The sequence below is a fragment of the Procambarus clarkii genome, chromosome 16 (assembly GCF_040958095.1).
Source record: "Procambarus clarkii isolate CNS0578487 chromosome 16, FALCON_Pclarkii_2.0, whole genome shotgun sequence".
Taxonomy (NCBI): Eukaryota; Metazoa; Arthropoda; class Malacostraca; order Decapoda; family Cambaridae; genus Procambarus; species Procambarus clarkii.
The window spans coordinates 25934509-25955038 of NC_091165.1; the positions used below are offsets into that span (position 1 = coordinate 25934509).

Genomic DNA, 20530 nt, shown 5'->3' on the forward strand with positions numbered 1-20530 from the left:
GATTCCCCTGTTGGTGGGGTCGAGGGTGGAGGTGTTTACTTGCGAGACAAGTTAAAAATAAAAAGTTACAAGTTACTCCCAATACAGACACGTGTATTTTAATTTATTTATTCATGTAATTAGACCTCTTTAATCTTTAAAAATAGCTAACTTTCACAAGCAGGCTAACTACATCATTCAAGATAAATAACATAGTGTTTTTTATATTATGTTCCCAAAAATATTGGTCTTATGACAATCTTTGGTGGCCTGGGAATGCATCCCCCCATTTATAGGATTGTACCTGTGGGAAATCTCATTCCTCGTTCTGAACAAATGATTTACAAACCCCCTTTCAGAATATATCCTGATATAGTTGGGGGACTTCCTGTATAACCAAAAGGTTTATTGATAGAAACCTTAAAATCTGTGTTTTGTGAAATTATGCATAAGTTAGAGCAACTGTATTTTTTTATCGTAAAAGAATTATTATTACAAGAACAGTGGTGGAATTGCAGTAGTTGCAATTGTAACATTCGTAGTTATTTTTTAGAATTCTTTTTACAAGTTACGCTCATGAATTATCTAATTTTAATTGGCAAAATGTTTTACAACTGTTGCATAAGAATTATTAATAGGAAGCACTGACAGGAATTAATACATTGAGGACTGGCACCTTACAATGATCAATTTTAGAAATAAACTTTAAGGAATTAGAGTGCATTTGACATAGAAGTGAAAAAAAGGGTACTTAAAGAATCAGATTAGCACTTGGAATTAGAAAAGATATGAAATTATAACCTGCATGAAAGCACAAAGTTGTAACTCATTCTGTATGATTGGCTCGCTAAAAGACCGACTTCCCTCCTCTCTTCAATATATTAACTAGTTTTATATTTTTTTATATTGTAACAATTGATTTTACATATTTATTAAAAAATATTTTATAGTTTCATTGATGACAAGTGTTCAAATTTCATTATTTATATTTTAGATTATGGTAGACAAACATATTTAATTTTGTGCTATACAGTGTACTTAGCAGCGGCAATGAATTTTACTATTACTGTATAGCATGCTCTTATAAAAGTTTATTCTGGAATATTGTAGCACAAGGGTTCTAAATTGATATTTGATAAAATGTTTTTGAAATTAGTAGACTGTTAGGTATACCACCAATCAGCCACTATGCTAACTTGAGAAGCTTGAATGTACTTCTCTATACTGTACAGCCACTATACTTCTTGAGAAGCACACACTATGGTGATTCAAATTGCTCCAAAGGCATTATTAATTAGCTTAAGATACCTGGAATAACTGGTTTTATATTATAAAACTATTATTGAATTAGTTTAAAAAGCTTTTCATTAAAAGTTAAAAGGAATAGTGAGAAGCTTTATAATGCAGTTAATTATCAGGTCTTCGTTTTAAGATGAATTTACCCAAAATCTTTGTGTCAATATTAAATTTATTAAGAATTTTGAGCGTGTATATTTATTGTGTGCATATATATTTATATATATGTCGTACCTAGTAGCCAGAATGCACTTCTCGGCCTACTATGCAAGGCCCGATTTGCCTAATAAGCCAAGTTTTCCTGAATTAATGTATTTTCTCAATTTTTTTTCTTATGAAATGATAAAGCTACCCATTTCATTATGTATGATGTAAATTTTTTTTTATTTGAGTTAAAATTAACGTAGATATATGACCGAACCTAACCTAACCTAACCTAATCAATCTATATTAGTTAGGTTTGGTTAGTTAGCCGAAAAAGTTAGGTTAGGTTAGGTTAGGTAGGTTAGGTAGGCCAAAAACAATTAATTCATGAAAACTTGGCTTATTAGGCAAATTGGGCCTTGCATAGTAGGCTAAAAAGTGCGTTCTGGCTACTAGGTACGACATTATATATATATATATATATATATATATATATATATATATATATATATATATATATATATATATATATATATATATATATATATATATATATATATATATATATATATATATATATATGTCGTACCTAGTAGCCAGAACGCACTTCTCAGCCTACTATGCAAGGCCCGATTTGCTTAATAAGCCAAGTTTTCATGAATTAATGTTTTTTCGACTACCTAACCTACCTAACCTAACCTACCTTTTTCTGCTACCTAACTGAACCTAACCTATAAAGATAGGTTAGGTTAGGTTAGGTAGGGTTGGTTAGGTTCGGTCATATATCTACGTTAATTTTAACTCCAATAAAAAAAAATTGACCTCTTACATAATGAAATTGGTTGCTTTATCATTTCATAAGAAAAAAATTAGAGAAAATATATTAATTCATGAAAACTTGGCTTATTAGGCAAATCGGGCCTTGCATTGTAGGCTGAAAAGTGAGTTCTGGCTACTAGGTACGACATATATATATATATATATATATATATATATATATATATATATATATATATATATATATATATATATATATATATATATATATATATATATATATAATATATATATATATAATATATATATATATACACACACTGTATATAAAATACATTTTTTTCAATACAGGTATTTGGTAGTTTTCATTAGGCAAGTAATGTCATTGTCTTGTTTTTGTATGCAGACAATGAGTCACAATAATGTGGCTGAAGATTTGATGACCAAATGATAAGAAAATTGAGAAACAGTGATTTTTTTTGTGTAAAATGGAGAAATGACACCGACTTGATATTTGTCCGGGACGAACCAAACCGTCACTGTTTCTACATTTAATAATGTGAGGTTTGGTTATCTTGTCTTGAATGTTTAGATATAAACCTATAAATGGAAACTCTATGAAAATTCTTTAATTTAAAATACTTAAGCTTGATTTGTCTGATAATAATTGTTCCCAATTTATTGTTTATTAATTTTCCATGTCTAGGTTATATATTTCATGCTAGGATTTTTAATTTATATTTATTGAATACTGCAATGTTTTCCTGTAAATCTTATTTAGGAATAGGTTTTGATCTTTTTATAAACATGAAATATCTCAATGGTGTTTTAATTATGGGGAAATTTTGCACGAGCATTAATTTAATAGCACTTCCAAGTGTTATGAAGTAAAGGTGTAAAGAGAAAACACTATTAACCATCAATTACTGGTTGGCTTATTATACCTCTGTAAAGGCATTTTGTTTTATTTCACATAATATCAATGGAATAGTCTAATTGACCACTTAGAAGAAATTAACTTTAACAATTGATGAGATCTAGTTTTTGGCTTTTGCAGCTGTTACTATTGTGAGGTTACAACACACCTTTAAATGTAGTAACTGGACTGATTTATACATAATTATAAATGTCAAATTTGTTACGTGATGAAGAAATGCTATTTAGTATAAATTATTGGCATCAATGAAAGGTGAATGATTCTAAATATTTTTAATGTAACTATGTGCCTTGAGTAAATATAAAAAAATATTCAAAAAAGAAATCATTCAATATTTAAATATTTTTTTATATAGTCGACAAATCGTTTATCCTTAATCACACTAATTTATGCTCTGAAAGAACAAATTACTGGTAATTTAAATTTAAAACCTGGGAATATTGCTAATACTGTAGTGTTTTAGTACAAGTGAGTTAGTTATATAATGTACTATGAACATGAATAGATGAATTTAATGATGCATTTCATTCGTTTTATTATGAAAATAAAGTTGCATTCTTCTCTGTCTCTCTCTTTCTCTCACCTCTGTATTATCATTTAATATTGATTGATTATTTAAGGTCAATGTCCAATCAATTTATGAAAAATGTTCTTTCTTAAAAAAATCTGGATAATGATGCTACTGTGGCAGTGTTTCAAAAAGTTTGTCATCACTGCCATAAAGATGTTCGTGTTCTGTGTTATATCAAAATGTAAAGTTAATATGAAAATTGAACAGAATATGTAAATCATCTTATTTTGAGAGTTGTTAAAAAATATTAATGGCAATCTATCCTCGATTCAGAACTTTTGAAATACAGTATATACATAATTCACTGGTCTGAATACTATTGGATTTTTCAACCTGGTAGATCAACTAGAGAATTTTGGGTGTGCTAGTAACTAATGCTAAAATTTTCTTAAGCAGATAAATATGCTGATTCTTTAAACTTCTTGACACTAATATTTATCTTGGCTCCGTTAAAGAAATTTTGCATACTATTCTTGCAAAATAAAAGTTTAACATTTGTTTTGTCTTTATTTTAAATATGGACATTTTACAATACAGTTTATTATTATTTTTATTATCCCAACTATAAGCGATTATGTATCAGGGTTGTTTGATTACTCATATACTTTAACCCATGTATTGCACACCCTTTTAATGTGACAACCCTGTGGTATGCATAAATAAATTATTCCCTCCCAACCCCTCTAATTTTTTTTATACTAAAATCCCTTTCCTCACCATGAAAAAAAAAATTAAATATAAAATTCCACTTACTTTGCCTGAAGAGAAGTTGCACAATGATATCACAGATTTGTGGTCTCGTGAAGATGACTTCCGAAGCCAGTCAAGCGAGCAATTCAAGGCCTGCGAGTTCCTACAATTTTACTTTTTCATTTTTATCAACATGTACTGTATAAGTTTTTTTTCTGATTTTATGCACATGGATGTCATTTACAATTTGTACACAGCAGAAACAGCATAATATAGCAAATAAGTATGATACACGCGTCAGTAATGTGTCCACTAAAAATGTTTTACTTGTTTAATTTTCAGTTTATAAATACAATTTACAGTCACACATTATATATACACACAAAGCAACACAATCAGTACTCAAGTGTATGATAATCACTGAAGCACTCTCCAGTGCATGAAGCCACTTTGCATTCTACACACACCAGATACACACATTTTTGCTTCTTTACTCTTCACTGTGTGTGCTTGCAGACAATGCACTCACATATACTTTTTTCAAGCATTCCTGTACCTGGTATGTAACCAAGCTTTTGTAGTGTAAGGTAGTTTTTGCAAGCCAGTCTGTTGGGAGCAGCACGAGGCATTGTTGGCATGAAAACTCTCATCACAACACTACCTTTCTGGCCAAACTTGAGAAGTAATTGGAAAAACACAGCAAGATTGAACTTACAAATTGGTTTCTTGCCTGATTTCACCAAATACATGTTGAAACCGTTTTGCACAGTTATGTCTACAAGGTAAAAAAACAATTTCTTGATCCACTTCAGTTTTCTGAACACTTAACAATACCTATCATCGTGTCACATTTATTCACCAATCTCATTTATATTGTAGTTTATGACACAATTTGGTCGATACAATTTGCTGTGTTGCAAAGTTCTGTTTACCACTGTCTTCCATTTCATCAATGTGAATCATTGTCAATATATTCACCTTGCATCTGGCTTTCCAACACACTAATGAAATTTTGTTGCTTTTTCTAAGCCGACAATCACCTACCGAAATACCTGTACATTTCTCTCCCATGTGCCTTTACTGTGCCAGACTCTAATCTGATGTTCCAGCAGGAACATAGCAAGAGGCTGGTAAAATATTTGTTAATATACAAAATGTGTCCCATGTTCAGCAGTGGTTCCATGAACGGCTATCATGGAACATTACCAGAAAATCCGCGAGGATCATGACCGGATACGTCTACATTGCTACCGGAATGTAATATCATATCTATCACAATTCCAGTTTCACAATCATAGATCACAAAGAATTTCAGTCCAAGTGCAGACGATGAGTCACAATAATGTAGCTGAAGATATGATAATAGTCCAGGACAGACTGAAATGTCATCGTCTCTGTCTTCTGGTGTGTGGTTTGGTCATCAATGTCAGTCTAAACTTGTGGCATTTTGATGGGATATAGTACTTGATAGCAAGATGTCCCTTGAAGAGAACTGGAAATTCATCAATTGCTACATTCTAACATGGTACAAAAAAATCTTGAAACTTTGCACTCAACTCACTGAACACTTAACCCACTTTCTACAGTATTATTTGGAACCACATCTTTCATTATCATCAAAGTGTAGGCCTGTGTGATGTGTTTTTTTGTGTTTCATCATCATACACAGCACAAGAAAGAAACATATTTCATAATTCTAATGTCATTCCAATGTAGCAATATGACGCTGGCAATAATCTGTCAGTAATTTTACAGCATACTGGTTGGTTTCCTCAATAAGATGTTTCATGCTCATCAAAATAACCCATAAAATACTCACTTTAACTCATAATGTCACCAGTATACAGGAAAATGTCTAACACCAACATCTGTATCATAAAATGTAGATATTTTTGGTACAAAAGTCTCACAATCTTCCCATATGAGGTACTTCCGTGCTGCCTGTGATGGCAGCATGGCGATACTACAGCCAACACCACCACTGCTCCATCTTCTGATGAAGAGACTGATGGCCAAGGGATGAAGCTCTTTATGTTGTATAGGCAGACCATGAACAACTGAAGTGGAAGCCACACTTTCCTCATTGTCCCCACAATGTTCACATTTTCCTCATTGTTCCTCATTCTCAGCTGGACATATGCCACTGCTTTTCCGAGCAAGCTGCTGACACTGCAAATCTTCACCTAGGAACACTATGAGAGCAGTTACCACTTTGTTCATCTGTTACTAATTTCAGAACCAATGTCACTGAATTCAGAAGTCATCTTCCACATGTTTAAGGCATTCAGGAATGGCATATGGCACAGGTGGTTGTATGCATCACTGTGGGAGTGTTGTTGACCTGGGACGTGGCGGTGATCTGCATACTGGACACACACTATCATCCTCATCTATGTCCATATCACTCGTATTCAACTGTTGTGTTAGGTCATTATTTGGTCTTGGGTCTTCAATATTACTATCAAGGTCCTTTTGATATGTCATGTATTTCATTGTCCACGAGTGATTTTTCAATCACACAACCCATCAGTGACTGGGAGCTAGATGTACATTCGTCATTCATGGTTGCTCATTTTAAACTGACCCTACCAATGCCTGTGGGGTATGGTGGGAATTTTTTTTCAAGATGGCAGATGCTCACAGGAGGCCTAAGGCGTCCATTACACCAGGTTACCACACACGAGTTTTGAATTTTATGATATACCAAGAAATGGCTTTTCTTAGTTGATCTTAGTTGACAGCACCACCTGTCACCCGAGATATCTATGTGAAATGCAGGGGTTAAGGGAACGGGACCTTTACGTTCTCAACATTCTTCACACATACTCAATTTTTTTGTGCATAATCCACATGGTCAATGCTCCAACCTTTGTTAATGGATCACTGCTGAAAAATGAACAGGAACAAAAATATATATTTGTTTTAAAAAGTGAAAATTGCAAAAATTCAAATTGTTTTTACGGAATGAAAATTTCACAAATTTTTGTTTAATTCACTGTGGGCCCAGAATGGCATATAAAGTTATTTTTCTCCAGAGAAAATAATGTTTGAGATTATAGTTTACTGTAAAGAAAATAATCACTGTTGCAGTCAAAAGATACTCGGTTTTTTAGACGAAAAAAATTTATAACTCCCAAAGTTATGGGTTTATGATTAAACGACGTGGATTAAACCTTAGAACTAAGAACTATATAACGCTGGACTTGAAACTTTAGTCAAGTTTGTACTACAACTTGTATGAGGATATACATTAAGGAAAATGTTAAGGTGTCTTCATGACCTTTATTTAAAATTACAGGTCATATGTTGAAGACAAACTTGATTTAAAATAAACTTTTATTCTCTATTCAAAGAATAAAGTTTATTTTCAGTGGAATGCGAGATATAAAAGGTAAGATGAAGATGGTATAAAGATTAAGAGAATAGGTGGAATTTTTAAAATACAGTAGAGAAATACAAAGTACTGTATGGGAGAACTGAAGGATTCAGATAAAAGAAGTCTACACAAACTTCAAGTGACATCAAAAGGAGAGTGATTGTTTGCACAATATTAAAACAATTTACAACCAATTTTTTTTATATATTTTTCAGGAATTTACATTAAAGATATCAATGATTGCCACGTTGATGAACATTATCAGTCACATCTACTTCATGACATTCTAAAGGTTCCAATTTAATATGTTTGACATTAACAATGTCACCACTAATTTCTATCTCAACCTCCATTGCTTGGTCACACATTTCTAATGAATTTTCTTTTGCAACAGACATTATTATGGGTTGCTTTGCTTGACCCAGACTGGTTCTCATACTATTTTCCTCATTACGTTTTTTATTACATGTTGATGTATGATTATGTAATGAGCTTGCCTTTTCAGAGCATTCCAACTGTTTTCTTTTCTTCACAGGAACCTTCAGGTGATTTTTTCTAGGTCTCCCAGGATGCTTTTTTTGGATACTAGCAGAATTACTTACCCTATTATCACGATGTGGAAGCACTAGTTTTAAAGAATCTCCACTGAGTGATGCTGGTAGGAACTGCATATTTGTCCCACTCAAGACAGGAAGCATAAAATTCATCTGAGATTCTGAAGAATTTAATAAGGCAGACGGTACATGCACTCCTGGAGTTCTTTTATCTCTTCCTCGTGAGGAGCTCATTTTCTCTTGCCGAGATGAACTCCAACAATCAATCTGAGAAAGTTCTGTTTCCGTATTAGCAACTGTGTGTTGCTTGTTATATACATTTTCTGATGCATAATGAACATCAAAATTATCTCCATTTTCCCAACACTCAATTATTTTGTTAATAACAGATATACGCTCCCAAAAGACATTCGTGTCACAAAAGTGAATTAAGTCTGATAACTTTGATTTTATTTCATTTATAACTTTTTCCTTCCACTTTGGCTGTAAAGACTGTTCTTGTTCTACCTGTTGATGAATATACTGCTGTTGATGATCTTTTTCTTGCTGTGGCTGATCAGGCTTTGCATTGTCAAGGTCATCCAAGACTACTTCCTCTTCCATATCTTCAACTAAAACACTGTCACTTTCCTCAAAGTTCTCTTCTTTCGTCTCCTGTGCTGCAGTATCTGATTTAATTGACTGAACAGCACTCAATTTTGTTGCATGACTCACCTGTAAAGCCTTTAGTCTTGCTTTTATATTCTTTGCATCTTGAAGTGTGGTGGGTCGATGAAAATGTTCTTGCAAAAAGTGCTGTAATGCCCGACTGCTAGGTATCAACTCTATTACATCTGCCACCTCCCTCAGTTCTCTGTTAGTAATACGTCTGTTAATGGCATAATAAGGTGCCATATCATTGCTCACCTCATGATTGTGCTGCATAACTGCTTGAGATATAACAAGAGCCCCACGGCTGTAGGAGACGGACAATAAACACTCGCACCCACAAGGGAGATATCTGCAATATCAGAGACTTATGAGTAATGCATAGTCCACAGACACTGACAATAATTCTTATTAATTACAAATTATACAGATAGAAGACCAGTTGATGTTTTAGTGACCCAGTGGAGCAATACAGTGGGATCCTGAAAATTTGAAACAAGAAGAAATGATAACACTTCGGAAAGGATTGGCTACAATTATTTAAGTAAACACTGTTGTGTATAATGAATGTGCAGTAATTTATGAGAATATTTTGGTAGCAGTCTTTCTTGTAAACATATGTTGTTGAATATGACCGAAAGGGTAAGATTAATGATTCTAACACAAATCTTCTCAATATTTCTTACATTTTTCTTCACTGTCGACAGTGAAGAAAAACGTAAGAAATATTGAGAAGATTCATGTTAGAATCATTAATCTTACCCTTTCGGTCATATTCAACAACATAATTTATGAGAATGAACATGTTGGCTGACTGCTTGTGTGGGTGGCAGACTGGCTAGTTAATTGGCTCTGATGAGGACATGAGACGAAAATGTGTTTAGAATCATTCTTTTAATTTTTCAATATGGTTTTTCTGTATACTCTGATCAGTGTTTCCATGATCGTTGTTGCATATTTTATACTGTGTGTGTCATGTAGCTCTGTAACTCTGATGTCCTTATTGGTCGCCCAGATGGGATCACAGTAAACCCCCTGGAAGAATGGCAAGAAAGTAAATACAGTAATTATCAAAAGGAGGCACCAAACCGGGAAGGCTATGTAGCACCATAAAATATGCAGAATAATCAGAGGGCGCTAAATATGACCAAGGATGCCAATACGAGAACAGAAACGCATAAGGCGAATGATATCAAAAGTATCCGATTCACCAAGAATTCTATCGACGGACAAGTGACAGCAAGGGATGGTCGGAAAACAAGAAAAGCACTCGCCCTGGAAGTCAGGACATTCAACAAGGATATGTACGACTATAAGAGGGACAATGCAATTTGGACAATAAGGAGCAGGGCGGCGCTCCATTAAGTGACTGAGTTAAATGCGTATGGCCAATACGCAACCGTGCTAGAGCTGTTTCCCACCACCGGTTACGGTGGTAAGAGGAAGGCCACGGGGACACACTACACTGAAGAGTAAGTAGTTTGTTACCAACAACAGAAGATCAACAACCCTGCCAACGGACAAGGATGGAGGAATGAATAACCGGGTAAAAGTCGGAATAAGGAATACTTTTACGGGAGATGGGACAAGAGCAGATAGCGTCTCTAGCGGCAGCATTCGCACGCTCATTTAAAGAAACACTTATATGGCTGGGAACCCAGCAAAACTCTACGGATTTAAATTTACTGGCGATAAGAAACAGCCAATGTTGAATCTCGACGACCACCAGATGGACTGCATTAAAGGACCCGAGAGCCATGAGGGCACTATGAGAGTCAACTACAACCACAAAAGAGGATTGACAATGAGAAAGGAGACGAAGATCATAGCGCATGAAGTTCTGCTGTGAAGATGCTAGTCTCTGGAGGTAGGCGACACATATAAGTGCGGTCAGGAAAAACAACAGAGTAGCCTTCACCGTCCGCAGATTTAGACCCATCGGTGAAGACGGAAACAGAGCGGGAGTGCGAAGAAAAGTGCTCAAGGAAAAGGTGTTTCAGAACTGTAGGAGGGGGTAAAAGCTTTCGTGATGTGGGTCAAGGATGTACAAAACTTTGGAAGGGGGACTCTACATGGGGCAAGGATGGAACAGTACGAGGAGAAACAAGAAATACAAACTGAAAGAGAATCCTGTAAGTGAGATAACCAAACAGAAAGAGGGAGGTGGTGAAGAGGAACAGGAACTACAGGAGGGGTAAAAGTCTGAGCACGACAGGCGAGAGAAAGGATGTTGTAAGGACCGTGCAAGATACCGAAGACAGTAGTGATCACAGCGATCCTGGAGAGACAGGAAGCCCAGTGTCAACATACAAGCTGAGGACAGGAGTCAAACGAAAGGCACCAGAGCTGAGGCGCAACCCAGTATGGTGCAAAGCATCAAGACAGCGAAGAGCAGAAAGAGAAGGAGACAAGTAGGCAGGGCAACCAGGAATGGCAAGTAGTTGGTGTGGGACTACACGTGTGTATCAACCCTGGCTAACACCTATATTGATTTCAGTGTTGCACATCCAGATGGCGCTGCCACTTACAGGTAATCGGCCAAGTCCCATAAGTACTGAGAACTGGGATCACAACTACAATTTTGTCCCCATTGCTTCTGAGACACTTGGTACCTGAGGTAAGAGTGCCACCAGTTTTTTTAAGGAACTGGGTTCTAGGCTAATTGAAACAAGAGACTCTAGAGCTTCCAGCTTCCTTTTCCCAAGCCTCAGCGTGGCAATGAAGAGAGGAAATGCACACTGCATTCAGGGTTCCTACCCGCCATCTGAGGAGCTGGAGGAATTCGACAACCTATGATAATCATCTTTGTACCTTATATGTAATTTCTTGTTTGCAATGAAGTTTAAATAAAATAAACATTTACATATATAGTATGAGGGAGTGGTAGAATGGTAGAAGACAGTATGTGCAAGCGCACATGGGAGCCCTACAAGGCTGCATCAAGACATTGCAACTGCATTAGGATATATGTTCACAATTCTACCCACCTTTGTTTGACACGAATTCCTTGGCCAGCAATCTTAGGCTGTCCATAGTGTACACAGCAGTACCTCACTGACACAAACTTGAAGCGATCTGGAATGAAATGTTTCTTTCTCCGGGAATTTTCATAAGCCACACTGCTTGACGACTTGATACGGAACACTGAACCAGTTTCTCTTTTAAACTGGTTGAATGTATCTTCAAAATCTGCCAAAAATATAGTTAAGTAAATTTAGTTAACTAAATTTATACAAATGTTACTATAGTCTCTACTAATAACTAAATCAATATAAGGAACATGTTAATTATTATAATAAAGACAAAATAGAAATTATAATTACTATAAGGGAAAGGTTACAGTACAAATCTGACAATTAAAAACAATAAAGCTGATATTCACTCCTGCAATTCAAGTGATCTACCAATATGCAGGCAAAATAATAGCAACTTGGCTTGATAGACTTTCATTACACCAAAATTAAGCTTGTGGAAGTTTGAAGACTAATCCTCTCTACATATCTTAAAACTTATGAGACTGTATTAAGGTAATTAACCAACAGCACATACAGGAATGCAGTAGCAGGGAAGGGAGGAGGGGAATGTGAAGCAGATTACAAGCTTGTATATAAAGCTTATGACTTGCAACTTCAAACAAAAATGTCAGAACAAATTTTGACACTTCACAGTGATTGGCCTACCACTTGTTAAACAGACAAATTATTTTCCGATTTTGCCATATACTGTACAATATATATAACTAAAATGGTTTCTAAAACAGTAGGCATTCTCTGCAAAGTCTGATACTATTTTCCTTGCCTTGCCCTAGTTATTCTATTATTCACTCAATTGTCCATATCTCACCTATGGTATCTGTTGCTGGGGATCTACCACCTTTACAGAAATTTTTGAACATCTTAAATATCACGTAATGATATTTATGCACGTTATACAATGTTCCAATTGCTTTTCTAAATTACTCCCTAGTATTTCCAGTGTCATTAATGTAAATAAACTGCTGTACTGTTGCCAGGACTACCGACTCAAAAAAATAATAGTCTATGCCTGTCATCATTAGGTATTACTTTTTATTGTATTCATTTCTTATTTTTCTCAAGTTTCTCATTTTTGTTAGCTTACTTCTCTTTAAGTATTGTTTACCCCATCACACTTTTAAATAAATTTGTTCTAAATTTTTTAAATTTTGTATGAAACGCTTTGCATAATAAGTGCCTTCATTAGTATGTGTAACTCTGTTCCCACAATTGTACATTACTCTTATGTTCTTTGTACACACACATTCTTTTGAGTAAAAATTAGGATTAGAATTTAATGTTTTTCATATTCATGAATAACCATTTTGAATTGGAAATGCACAAGTAAATATTCAAATAAGTGTGCAAGTACTGTAGATTACCATTGAAGTGGAGTGACTTATCCAGGACCAACAGAACAACAACAGCTATTCTGACACAATGCTGACGAGGAGCGAGACATCCAGAGGACTTAAAAATTTGCTGAAACTTGCACTGATGCAACGTTCCTGTATCAGTGAGCATACTACTGCCCTGTAGGCTGTGTTACATGTTACACAAGCTACAGCATTAACAACTGTTAGGTGGAGGAAAAACTACACCTGTAAAAAATGTAAAAAAAAATCAAATCATCTCAAGATAACCTTCAAAACTGTTGAAACTTGTTTTGGTGAAGATCCTGACGAACTGATCAGTGAGGTCGACCACCAGAGGCTCCGACACCGTCGAGTCCACTATCTCCACCTCCTCCGTGTTGTGCAGCACCCACGGCGGATCCACCATGGGCGCGGTTTGGCCGGAGGAGTTCCCGGCCAGGCCCTGGTGGGCGTGAGGAAGCGTGTGGAGACGGCCATCGTCCGCCCCGGCCGCCGAGCACCCAGCGTTACCTTCACCGAGGGACACTTCCCTCCTACTCTCCCTCTCTCTGCTTTTCTTATTCAAATTTTTGCGGTTTTCCATTATCGCAGAATTAATTATGTATTATATGTCATCGATCAGAGGTAACGGTGCTCAACTGAGAGATAGGAAATAGATTTTTGGGTAATATCACCCGGAGTAAAGTTTCACCGTGGGCCAGGATGTAAACACAGCAAGAGTACCAACACTCTGGCACCTGCCACACCCAGTAATGCCAACCCTGCCTCCTACTTCCTCACATTATTGGTACACTTATTTGCCCTTTTTAGTGTCTTCATATGTACGTGTTTGCGGGAAAGTAGAATGGCATTTGTTGGGATCTGTGGAAGGAAGCATGAAGCCAGTGGCTTCCGGGTCTGAGGATTTTTTTTCCAGCTGTATACGTGAAACACATTGAATTCCATTATTTTATTTTATTTTGTCATAAAACACCATACCAATCCATTGGGCAGTGAGGGAAAGGTTACATTGACATTAATTAAAATATGGGTTCAGGATCTGTACTCAATTTTTTTTAACTTAACCCACTTACATACTTAATACATACATACGTACATACCTTCAGAAGTCATTCCTTCTGAAGATGTATTAATATACGAAAGTACGAAAGGTTGATTGTTATATACAATGATTGTTAACTACTCTGACACCAAAAAAGTTCTTTTTAATGTCTCTGTGTATATATGTATTCATCTAGTTGTGCTTGTGGGGGTTGAGCTCTGCTCTTTCGATCGACCCGCCTCTCAACTGTCAATCAATCAACTGTAACTAACTACTAATTTTTTTCAGACACGCACACTCCAGGAAGCAGCCCGTAGCAGCTGTCTAACTCCCAGGTATCTATTTACTGCTAGGTAATAGAGGCATCAGGGTGAAGGAAATTCTGCCCATTTGTTTTTCCGGCGGTGCCTGTGGATCGAACCCAGGTCCCTATGACCACGAGTCTAGAGCGCTGTCCATTCAACCACCATCCACCACCATGTATGTATTCACCTAGTTGTGCTTGCGGGGGATGAGCTCTGCTCTTTCGACCCGCCTCTCAACTGTCAATCAATCAACTGTAACTAACTATACTAATTAATTTTTTCACACATATATGTGTGTGTAAATCACGAAAATTAACACGTGATGAAACATGTGACAGTGTCAGACCACGGAGGAAGAATTGAAACAGGAATTTCCTTAATTAAATCTTTGAATATGTTAGATATTAAGTCACTGCACATCCTCTCAAGTGTATTCTATATATTTAAAACTCTGAACTGTAATGCCAATCCTGACCTTAAAGGCTTCCTTCAAGGTTGTAACAGAACCCATGGGCACCACACCAGAAGGGAAGAGAACTATCAGGAGAAATCGTCAAGTCATTACGACTATATAGCACTTGGAAGGGGTCAGGATAAGGATTTGGGATGGGACGGGGGAAATGAATGGTGCCCAACCACTTGGACGGTCGGGGATTGAACATACGTAACCAAATAAGAAATGCTCTACAAATCAAGGGACCCAGAATGTGGAATGACCTTCCCAATCACGTCAAAGGCTGTACTTCCTTCAACCAGTTTAAGAGAAAAACTAAGTACTACCTAATAAACTTCATGTAACCTACCTTACCCCTAAATGTCAATCTAAGTCTTGCTATTTTCAAACAATATTAATTATTGATCTACTTGTATAACTGCTGATATCCGCCAGGTATAAACTTGAAGAAAATTGTAGTTTTCTGTTTATTTAGTTAAAATTACTTTTAACGAGATTACTTCGGGGTGTGTGGCAATCCAGAGAAAATGCTCACTGCATCCATGGTTTCTGCCCGCCATCTGAGGAGCTGGAGGAGCTATACAACTTGTGACAAGCAGCCTTGTACCCTGCATATAATCAATATTGTAACTTTTTTTGTGTAATGACATTTTCAAATAGTTAGAATATAACTTTACAAACTGCCGTTAGAGGAAAATAATGATACGCAGATTATTGTGGAACAGTTTTATAAATCTTTATACAAGATCATAACTTCTCTTTAATTAAAGACGACAACAAACCACAAGGGAGTGATATGCTGGTGAGAGGTCAACACACACACTAGTGCTGGTGAGAGGTCAACACACACACTAGTGCTAGTGAGAGGTCAACACACACACTAGTGCTGGTGAGAGGTCAACACACACACACTAGTGCTAGTGAGAGGTCAACACACACACTAGTGCTAGTGAGAGGTCAACACACACTAGTGCTGGTGAGAGGTCAACACACACACTAGTGCTAGTGAGAGGTCAACACATACACTAGTGCTAATGAGAGGTCAACACATACACTAGTGCTAGTGAGAGGTCAACACACACACTAGTGCTAGTGAGAGGTCAACACACACACTAGTGCTGGTGAGAGGTCAACACACACACTAGATCTAGTGAGAGGTCAACACACACACACTAGTGCTAGTGAGAGGTCAACACACACACTAGATCTAGTGAGAGGTCAACACACACACTAGATCTAGTGAGAGGTCAACACACACACTAGATCTAGTGAGAGGTCAACACACACACTAGTGCTAGTGAGAGGTCAACACACACACTAGTGCTAGTGAGAGGTCAACACACACACACTAGTGCTAGTGAGAGGTCAACACACACACACTAGTGCTGGTGAGAGGTCAACACACACACACTAGTGCTGGTGAGAGGTCAACACACACACACTAGTGCTAGTGAGAGGTCAACACACACACACTAGTGCTAGTGAGAGGTCAACACACACACACTAGTGCTAGTGAGAGGTCAACACACACACACTAGTGCTAGTGATAGGTCAACACACACACTAGTGCTAGTGAGAGGTCAACACACACACACTAGTGCTAGTGAGAGGTCAACACACACACTAGTGCTAGTGAGAGGTCAACACACACACTAGTGCTAGTAAGAGGTCAACACACACACACTAGTGCTAGTGAGAGGTCAACACACACACTAGTGCTAGTGAGAGGTCAACACACACACACTAGTGCTAGTGAGAGGTCAACACACACTAATGCTAGTGAGAGGTCAACACACACTAATGCTAGTGAGAGGTCAACACACACACACTAGTGCTAGTGAGAGGTCAACACACACACACTAGTGCTAGTGAGAGGTCAACACACACACACTAGTGCTAGTGAGAGGTCAACACACACACACTAATGCTAGTGAGAGGTCGTGTACCATAGAACCAAGCGTTGACGTGTGCATCAGGCCAACCTTAACAGAGCTTCCTTATAAGTCTAAAGTGCATTTAACAACCCCGCAGCTTACCAGAGCCACATATACACCACTTTAGTATATATATGTGTACTTTCCACAGACACTCTGGACACCCACAGACTCTGGATATAGGTCCAGAGCCACATATACACCACAGCTTACCAGAGCCACATAAATCACAGCTTACCAGAGCCACATAAACCACAGCTTACCAGAGCCACATAAACCACAGCTTACCAGAGCCACATAAACCACAGCTTACCAGAGCCACATAAACCACACCTTACCAGAGCCACATAAACCACAGCTTACCAGAGCCACATAAACCACAGCTTACCAGAGCCACATAAACCACAGTTTACCAGAGCCACATAAATCACAGCTTACCAGAGCCACATAAACCACAGCTTACCAGAGCCACATAAACCACAGCTTACCAGACCTACATAAACCACAGTTTACCAGAGCCACGTAAACCACAGCTTACCAGAGCCACGTAAACCACAGTTTACCAGAGCCACATAAACCACAGCTTACCAGAGCCACATAAACCACAGCTTACCAGAGCCACATAAACCACAGCTTACCAGAGCCACATAAACCACAGCTTACCAGAGCCACATAAACCACAGTTTACCAGAGCCACATAAACCACAGTTTACCAGAGCCACATAAACCACAGCTTACCAGAGCCACGTAAACCACAGTTTACCAGAGCCACATAAACCACAGCCACATAAACCACAGCTTACCAGACCCACGTAAACCACAGCCACCTGCCTTCTTTTCACAGCTTACCAGAGCCTCTTATCCCCCCCCCCACAGCTCTCTATCTCACACTTACCAAAGTCATCTACCCCTCCACAGCTTCCCGGTTATCTTGAGATGATTTGGGAGCTTTAGTGCTTCCACCCCCAGGAGAGAGCTTTCAGCTGACTAACACCCAGGTACCTATTTTACTGCTAGGTAACAGGGCATAGGGTGAAAGAAACTCTGCCCATTGTTTCTCGCCGGCGCCCGGGATCACAGAATCACAAGTCCAGTGTGCTGTCCGCTCGGCCGACCGGCTCCCCGGTGCCACCAACTCTCCCAAAGCTTACTAGAGCTAACTTGCCTAACAGGCAGAGTGACTATTTAAATTAACAATAGTATATTATATTAACAACATGAATTACTGACTTAGATTAGGTTTGATTTAATTTCTGTTTTAACTCACATTAAAAAAAACTAAATTAAAATCCCACATAATATGCTGGAAAGCTTTATCATTTCATAAGAATTTGTTTTAATAATATATAGTTTCAGTAAAAATCTGTGTTAGGCAACTTAACAACAGGAGAGCAAAACACCAGCAGCAGCATGTGGCAACACCTGGAGACTGCCACCGGCGGCGCCTCAACACTTTCCACCTCAAATATTAATGCTATTAACAAAAAAATACCTTTGGTTAAGTTGTCCTGTTATAAATACAAATATTCTTTATTGTACTGATATAGATATGACGTTATTGCACTTTTTTATACATTGAATACATACATACATACATATACATGTATATTATATGATATATATATATATATATATATATATATATATATATATATATATATATATATATATATATATATATATATATACACAAAAAATACATACATTCTAAGTTGGCTTCATACATACATATACAGTATTGACAAATGATATTCAAGGCCTACAACACTATAATACCTGGGATACTTAGCATTTACCCATCATTCAGGTAAATGTGCAACTATTAACTTCAACTGTAAAATAATCACATATTTAGTTAAACGTTTCAAGGGGCCAAGGACACTTTGTGTAAGTGGTTAACGGTCACACCAAACCTGATTTCTTTAATAAATCCCAAGTTGTCATGTCAAATGGTCATGTCTGAAGACCGCTTCCCAGTACTGAGGACACTGTGAAGGCAATTAAACTTATAAACAAAGATATGTGTTGTACATGATTCTTCACAAGGCGTTAAGAGTCCGCTGTGGTGTAGTCTGGCGGCGCACTTCAGGCCAGACCACACCTGGTGTAGTCTGGTGGCGCACTCCAGGCCAGAGACCACACCTGGTGTAGTCTGGCGGCGCACTTCAGGCCAGAGACCACACCTGGTGTAGTCTGGCGGCGCACTCCAGGCCAGAGACCACACCTGGTGTAGTCTGGCGGCGCACTCCAGGCCAGAGACCACACCTGGTGTAGTCTGGCGGCACACTCCAGGCCAGAGACCACACCTGGTGTAGTCTGGCGGCACACTCCAGGCCAGAGACCACACCATCTCTGGCCAGGTGTTGTTCTTCTTCTTGTTTTAGATTTAGCTACTCAGAACGAAATGTCCATGTAGCACGGGCTATAGGGCCAGGTGTAGTGTGGCGTGGGTACATATATACTCCGTGCTGCCCGGCCGCGAAGTGTTCCTTGTAAGTCATCAGAAGTAACGCGGTGATTCCTGTCATTCAGGTCTAGGTGTACACGCACGTCCTAAACGTTACGTAAGCGTTCCTTGTGTTCCTTTTGTGGCTTGTGGTTGTGTCTGGTGTGTGTGTGGCTGAGGCTCACAGGTCCGGCTACACTTACACCGCAGGATCCACTCCACTTGATGATGTACCACCTCATAGCTGTCGCTCTTGATGTGCTCGTACTCCAGGTCGTCCTCCACAAGTAAGTTGCTGTGTACCAACTGTAGGGTCGCGTCATGGTCGTCGGCCGCGCCGCCTCCGACTACGTTGTATTTATAGTAGTCACTGGCTGCACGACTATGGCCACGGTGGTGGTGGTTGAGGCCATGCAGGTGGTCGTGACCACGGCGGTGGTTGTGACCATGAAAGTGGTCGGTGACAGGGTGCTCCTCGATTGCTGGTTCATCTTCTTGTGCTCGTTGTGGATAGGTTAGAGCAGGTTCCAGGATAGGTTGTCCTTCATCCATCATGTCGTACACGTCAGGAACATGAGTGGTGGTGGTGGTGGTGGTGTGGGGGACGGGGCGTGTGCGCCGGAGTCTGGAGAGGATGTGGTAGCGGGGTCGCGGCGCTGACAGGTCGTTGTTGTAGTGGAGAGGACACAGAAATGCGACGGAGATGGTGGTGGAGGCGTGCACTGTGCAGCAGCGGTCTGTGCACGCGCCGCACTGCTTGGGTTTGTAGCGGTGCTCGCTGACGCACCAGCCTGCACGGAGTCGTACCGACTTCACTTGCCTCTGTGTCGCCTTGCACGTGTGTCCGCGCTGCCAACACACACATGACAACATTGTTAGTTCCTATAGTAGTCTAGACTCTAACATGCACTATATAATATAAATTGCAATATAGAGAAGAGATAATTATACAGGTATAGAGCATCCACATAATGGTTTCACTCCCAA

The 20530-nt window shown here is 38.3% G+C and overlaps 2 protein-coding genes across 8 annotated transcripts in view; both read right to left on the reverse strand.

The window, feature by feature from the left end:
* Nucleotides 1-7959: 7959 nt before the first annotated feature.
* LOC123759979 (uncharacterized) lies at nucleotides 7960-14102 on the reverse strand. Its single transcript, XM_045745262.2, has 3 exons — nucleotides 13630-14102; nucleotides 11960-12161; nucleotides 7960-9324 (listed from the first exon to the last, which is right to left on the reverse strand). Exons 1-3 carry the CDS (start codon nucleotides 13943-13945, stop codon nucleotides 8004-8006), a joined length of 1839 nt encoding a protein of 612 aa, XP_045601218.2. The 5' UTR covers nucleotides 13946-14102; the 3' UTR covers nucleotides 7960-8003.
* Nucleotides 14103-15874: 1772 nt separating this feature from the next.
* Nucleotides 15875-20530, reverse strand: part of LOC123759980 (CCN family member 2) — a 124979-nt gene continuing 120323 nt past the window's right edge. For 6 of the 7 annotated variants that reach the window (XM_069325349.1, XM_069325347.1, XM_069325348.1 and 3 more), the window contains one exon: nucleotides 15875-20392. In XM_069325349.1, the coding sequence (XP_069181450.1) occupies nucleotides 19658-20392 (735 nt within the window). In that variant the 3' untranslated portion in view covers nucleotides 15875-19657. The remainder of the gene's footprint in view (nucleotides 20393-20530) is intronic. The other variant, XR_011228730.1, reaches the window with a different exon arrangement.